Raw genomic sequence first — 6,992 nt, 5'->3', positions numbered from 1 at the left:
CAGCACCAGCATAACGGGTCACACTCATTGTTATACATCCATCGTTGAGACAGCAACTCGAGCGCCACGAGGTGAATGCATCCTAGTCATTTTAAGGCATCATATAATTCGAAATCTACTGATCCAACGACAATTCATTTTCATCTTTTCTATTTATAAATCTGTGGAAGAAAAAAAGAAAAAGGTCTACAGCTGACATAAAAGAACATTTAAGTGTTCATGCAATAACCTCCGTATCGTAAATGTCTGCAAATAATTCTCAGGTTCACGTTTCATTTTATTTAAATGTTACATTCGAAAACATGGGCATTGGACAAATTTTGTGGCAGTTACACGTTCTGGGAGCCTTGTTAATCAGCCTTTTTTTTTTCTTTTTTTTTCATACTTCAAAACGTGAGAAGTATAAACAAACGTTACTCATTGTAATATCTTTGGGGTTACGCCATTTCCTGACCCACTTTATCTGACACACTCTTTCTGACACACTTTTTTTGCCATTCACTTTGTACACGGGGCAGTTTTCATGAGACGGCGTCTGTTATTGGCTACTGTGCTAATGAATATTCAAGACTATGGTATGGCTTGTCGAACGTCGCGCTCAAGGCCGGCCAATAAGAGGCGGCCAGGAGCTGGTGAGCTGGAGGCGCGCGGCAATTTCTAACCTCATCCACGTGTAGGCCTTGCTACTACGTGGGCTTCCAGTACCTTTTTTTTTTTTTTTCAGCTGCTTAACCCATCCACGTACGGGCCTCTGTGTACTAGTAATCTTCGTGCCTGCCTAGTAAGTCGACAGTGAACTTGGGCGCGATCTTCCCTACGGCGCGATCTACACCCGAAGGGTATTCATGCTCCCAACCCCCCCCCCCCCCCCCCCCGAGATAGCTCTGGAACATTTCATTCAATGACGGGGGTTTTATTTTGCAATGTTATCAAATAACTCTCATGTAAGCAAATTCTTGCCATAGCTAATCTATTTTAGAATAAAATCGTAATCCATCTATGATTAGATAACCTAATTCAAATTGGCAGAGACATAGAAAAATATTTGTTTTACAATCGTGATACGTTCAACTACTCATCTGTGCTGAAATCCGCATGTCTGCTCCACACATGTTATCGCTATCGCTCAAACTTCGATCGCGGTGCCGGTGGCTTGTGTGTGTTTACAACATGTGTGCATATGGAGGAAGCATGGGGCTGAAAAAAAAACAGTACCACGTGGTGAGGTAAAAAACAAATCGGACGTAAGAAGTCGTACATTCCAGAGCTAAACAGACAAATAGCGAAAACAAAGTCCACTGAAAAGGTCTTGACACTGTAATGTATGTTCCAAATTCATGTCTGGCTTAGTTTCGAGAGAATTTTCTACACTTGTAAAGGTTTTCTTTGCAAGAGATCAGGAGTGAGATCGGTGAAGTAGCTAAACATGTACTCTATGTGACTGTTGGTGACTGTTGCATGCATGCTTGCACGTGGCTGGGAGAGTGCGGCAAGAACGCTAGGAATGCACCACCAGCACGTACGGTGGGCTGCAAATTCTTGGGGCAAAATTAGACTTCATTGTTCAGCCCGTCTAGTATTTATATATTCATAATAATTCTAATTCTTCATGAAATCACGATAAAAATTCTTCATATTTATATTCATAATACATTTAAGAAGCGTAATATGAAATATTTTGACCTTTTTTTTGAAATCCAAAGAAAAAAAATGTTTTGAATAAAAAATTGATAATAAATAATAGTTCTTGACTCAAGTCTAAACTTCGTGCGTCTTCTTCCAGTTACCCCGCAGTTGCCCATGGATACCACGCATAAATAATCAGCTGTTTGCTGAGTCATTCCTACCCTACTGCCTCTGTTCAAATTGAGAGCGATTGTGATTTTATCGGTGGCATTTATAGTTTCATGACCTAATCCAATAAAACTAGACAAATTTAAACATCAAATGTTGTGACAGTTTTTGTCAGAATTTCCTATCAATATCACTTGTTGCCACGATAGTTTTGAGATTTCACTAGCTTCATTATCGAAGCTGTTCTGAGGCTGTTGGACATTTGAAAGAACTGCTTTGTAAGAAATCACCTTTTACTTATTATCTATTTTCACACACAAGAATCTTGATGACTTACATAATCTTTTAAAACTATTCTAATGTCATAATATTTCATGATGGTATGTGTTCTGTCTTTACATGGCAAGATGGGATTTTTTTTTTCTTCCGTCCAGGGTCAAAGAAGGAAGTGACAGGAAGGAAACCAACACGATAGGAAGGGAATGAAAAGGATAGAATGAAACACCTGCTCAGCGGGCTCTTTTTTTATTGATTTTTACAATGGTGAATGCAGTACATCAGAATTTAAGTAAATTTACAGTTCTAAATAATTTATCATTTGAAAAATGAGCAAAGAAAATGGGATACAATCGAGTTCTTAAAATGAAAACTAAATTAGCATCGCCATTTAGATCTAATATTTACTAAAGAATAGCCCTGAGGCAACCTTATTGTCAAGCTTTTGGTTGAGTTTCTTTAGAGAAACGAATTTTTGGAGCACTAACCCAAGTGAACAACCAAAAGGTTAAAAAAAAAAAACTGATTAAATGCAGGTCTCTAGGTCTAGACCACTCCTGTGCATGAGCGAGCAACAGCCCCCGTGGACAGTGTCACTCTCGTCCTTGGCCTAGGCTAGGCTACTCGTGTCGTTCTCGCCATCAATGATCAACGTCATGGTCACACGAAATAAATTGCATCATCAAAAGGGTTCGTATATCATCACCAGAATCATTATGATCATCATCACTATCATCTCAACCACAGCAAAACCCTGAATATCATTCCCACCATAGTCACTCCCAGCTCACAAAAACACATCAGCATACAGACATAGCAGACTTTGTAGCTAACTACGTTAGACTTTATCAATGTTAGTTGTACACAAAATGAAACGGAGGTGGAAAACTAGTAATGAATACACGGAGATCATCAACGATGGCATTTTACCGTAGAAAAAATACAGTGAACATCTTGCACCGAAAAAAAAAAAAAAAAAAAAAAATTGAGGTAAAAAACTACGTTGAGGAAAACTAGGGTGAAAACTCGCTGCTTGGAAGACGAACAATGAAGACACTGTACGGTAAAAATGCACACGGAAACAAACGAGTGGGTACCATGAATGTTCTCGCACACACGTAGATAATCTACATCGTGTTCAATCAAAAAACTCAACAAACACTCGAACAAAAACTCACCTCTAAATTGTTGCAAACGAGATAATCACTTCAAAAAATGGGGGAAAACACTTGTGGTAGTACGATTGTACTCTAAGAATAACAGAGATAAGATGATACGAAAGCAAAAGAGAGAAAAAGAGAGAGAAATGGACATGAAACCTGCAGAAGTTATGCCACACTCACTGGCACTAAAACGCAATTCAACACACACACGCACACTGGTAATCAGATATCGTCATGGACCCCCTTGAGGAGATCGATATCACGCGTAAGTCAATAGCTAAAAGCCAATCACAGACACAGAATCAGACCGAGTGACTTATTATGAAAAACTTATCGCAAGGCTGATGAATATTCATTAGCACAGTTGCCAATAACAGAGGCCGTCTCATGAAAACTGCCCCGTGTACAAAATGAATGGCAAAAAAAGTGTGTCAGAAAGAGTGTGTCAGATGAAGTGGGTCAGGAAATGGCGGAACCCATATCTTTGCAATAGAGATACAGCTTATTGCCAGCGCAATACAGCATGTGATTCAAAAGCTGCAGTTGATACTCGTGTTGAGATACAATGCATTTTGGGTCGAGTTTGGCACGTCCATAAGCACATAGGTGGATTGTAATTTCGAGGTTATTTTTTGTAGTTTTTTGTTTCTTTGTGTGTTTTTATCCTAAAACCTTTTTGAAGCAAAAATGTTTGTCATTCCTTTCCTTTTTCTCTCTGTGTGTGTATTTTCTTTTCTTCTTCTTTTTCTTATTCTTCTTCTTTTTTTATGCACAGAGTAAGGGCACAACAGGGGTAGTCATGCATTACAAGGACAGCGCGCTACTTGTCCTGTTCATATCGATGAACGTCTTCAGCTCGATGTCTTTAATGAGGACGGGCTCCGCAGCGGATCCAGTCTCACCCTGTGCTTATAAACGTCCACTGCGCGAAGTGTACTGCATTAGAGTGGGACTGACATCGGTGCCGGAGGATCTGCCATATGATGCTGAAATATTCTATTTGTGGGGTAACGAGATCACCGCTTTGTACAGTACATCGTTCTTCTCCTACAAACAATTGCATGTGATAAACTTGCGCTACAATAACATTTCGTTTATAGCTAGCGGAACGTTCTCAATGCTGTCATTTCTGCAAAATCTAGACCTATCGGTAAACAGATTTCTTCCAGTGCTACGAGCAGACATGTTTGGCAGCACTGCTCTCAGAAATATTGAGCTAAGATATTGTAGCTTGGGACATTTCGAGATTGGTTTCTTAAGTGCAATTACCAGAACATTGTCATTAAATTTAATGGGAAACGATTTGGAATACGTTAACTGGACGAATTGCCACAACGTAACCCTTTCCTTTGTGTCACTTTCGAGAAATAAATTCACTGAACTTTCAGAACAATCTTTTCTCATGGATTGCAGGGTAGAATTCCTTGATCTCTCCAACAACCCGATAAGCCTCGTCAGCCCAGCAACCATTTCGACCCTAAAAGTGCGAAGCCTTAACATGAGCAACGCACGGCTACCAGAAAAGGAGCTCCATCACCTCTTTGAGAGTCTAAGGTCATCGTCAACAATAGCATCCGTACATATCAGAAATATAGGCCTCACCTCCTTACGACCTGGACTATTTGATACAACATTTGGAGAACAGCTCAAGGTGCTAGACCTTGCCACGAATGAACTTCAACTGCTAATTCCAAGAGGGTTCGAAAATTTAACAAGAATCTGTGAATTGAACCTTGGTTACAACAACCTGAAAGTGATTAAACCCAACTATTTTTCCGGTATGTCTGAACTGCGAGTGCTTCACCTGAGAAACAACGAAATTTCTGCTATAAATCTGAACAGTGATAAGTGGAATGTGAGTCTAACACACCTTTACCTCCAAGAAAATCAATTTGAGCAAATAGGGACTCAAACATTTAGAGGTCTGGAAAGCTTGGAGGTTTTAGATTTATCTGGGAACAATTTGATGCCAGCATCGCACAATTTACTTTCGGATCTAGAGTTTTTGAACACTCTCAAATTTTCTGATTGCTATTTTGGGGGTGTGCTCCAACTGAATATGCCCTCGCTGAAAATCTTAGATTTTTTCAGAGCAAAGAGAATTCCCATCGGTATGGTTTCCCCTGGAGTATTTCAAAGAAACACTCCTCTTCTACAGAAAATAGATTTTGCAGAAGCTGATATTGAGGCTACAAATTTTTGGAATTATACAGAAGGTGCATCTTCTTTTCAAGGGTTGCATGATTTACACGTATTGAACCTTACATATATAGAGTTGATGTTTACACCCCCTTCTTTTTTTAAAGACTTGAGCAATTTAACAGATTTAATCTTAAACAATGCCAAAGTTGAAGATTTGCCTGGAACGCTTCTTTATGGGCTTTTCAGTCTACAAACACTCGAACTAAGGCAGAATCGTTTACGTTTTATTCCCAAAGGTTTTTTTATGGATACAGTCCAACTGCAACGATTATTCTTAGATGAAAATAGGCTGCAATCGCTGGACGGCAATCTGTTTCAATATGTTGAGAACCTAACCTTTTTAAAACTTTCAGATAATGATCTTGTCATGCTAGACCACAACATATTTGAGCCTGTACAGAAAACGCTCTTGACACTATTTCTGGAAAGAAATCCTTGGAATTGCAACTGTTCCCTTAAATGGTTGCCTAAATGGATCAAAGCAAAATCTGATTGCTACTTTCCTGACACACCCATGTGTGCTTACACCGGCTCTTTAAAATCCGCCGCAGGAAAGCCCTTGATTGATTTTGATCCAGGTAGAGAGTGCGGTACACCGATTATTCTCTATTCCTCAGTGGCAGCCAGCGCTTTATGTACTACAATTGGTCTGATCTTGGTTTACTACAATCGCTGGAAAATCAGGTATGGATTCTTTCTGTGCAAGATCCACTTCATAGGTTACCGGGAAATCGTTCCCCAACAGCAACGGGAAGATTTCAAGTTTGATATGTACGTTATCTTCCATGATGAGGAGGAAGAGTGGACGGAAGAAATCTTCAGACGTGGTCTAGAAGAGAACCTGCCTGGATATGCCAGAATTGCCATCGGAGATGAGGCCCTAAGGCTTGGGATGTACTACTTGGATTCAGTCAGCCTACTTGTGGAAAACAGCTTCAAGGTGGTCTTTCTTATCAGCGCCAATGCTCTCAAGAACCACATGTTCCTTCTCAAATTCCGAATCGCTCTGGATTATGTTAATGAGGCGCAGGTAGAAAAGATCGTGCTTGTGTTTCTGGAAGAAATACCTGACGCCGACCTGCCATTCCTGATCCGTCTATTCCTCAGTGATAACCGAGCTTATCTCATGTGGCCACGAGACCCTGAAGGGCAGCCCTACTTCTGGGAAAAGCTCGGAAAATACATGACCGTCAACAGGTGTTGTAATCCCCTGGTTCCTCCATAGTGGATGATATTAATTTTAAATCGAAGCCGGTTTTGTTGTTGTTGTTGTTGTTTTTGTTTTTTTTCGAAACAAGCGCAGTCGACGCGCGTGGAATTGACTGTAATTAGTTTGTAGGGTCGAGCCCTTTTACTTCCTATCTTTCTTGTCATTATTAGGAATACATTTGTATCTGAGGTTTTATGTCAATCTCTCTCTCTCTCTCTCTCTCTCTTCCCCTTATATGAAGTGGCGCTGTGGGGTAGGGTATTACTCCTGACTTTAAAAAGAATTTTCTGTGTCCGAGTCCCTGCGGAGTGTTATAAGCTCGTTTTCTCTCCCTTTTACGTTCTATT

General features: G+C 40.1%; 1 protein-coding gene across 1 annotated transcript; it reads left to right on the top strand.

Moving 5' to 3' along the window:
• The first annotated feature begins 4,032 nt into the window (after positions 1 to 4,032).
• On the top strand, positions 4,033 to 6,660 carry LOC140246879 (toll-like receptor 8). Its single transcript, XM_072326204.1, has one exon. It carries the CDS (start codon positions 4,033 to 4,035, stop codon positions 6,658 to 6,660), a length of 2,628 nt encoding a protein of 875 aa, XP_072182305.1.
• Positions 6,661 to 6,992: the final 332 nt, after the last annotated feature.

This window comes from Diadema setosum, chromosome 3 (genome assembly GCF_964275005.1).
Source record: "Diadema setosum chromosome 3, eeDiaSeto1, whole genome shotgun sequence".
NCBI lineage: Eukaryota > Metazoa > Echinodermata > Echinoidea > Diadematoida > Diadematidae > Diadema > Diadema setosum.
This window is presented reverse-complemented; position numbering and strand designations above follow the sequence as displayed.

Coding starts and splice junctions, on each gene's coding strand:
- LOC140246879 (XM_072326204.1), top strand. CDS start 4,033: ATGCATTACAAGGACAGCGCGCTACTTGTCCTGTTCATATCGATGAAC.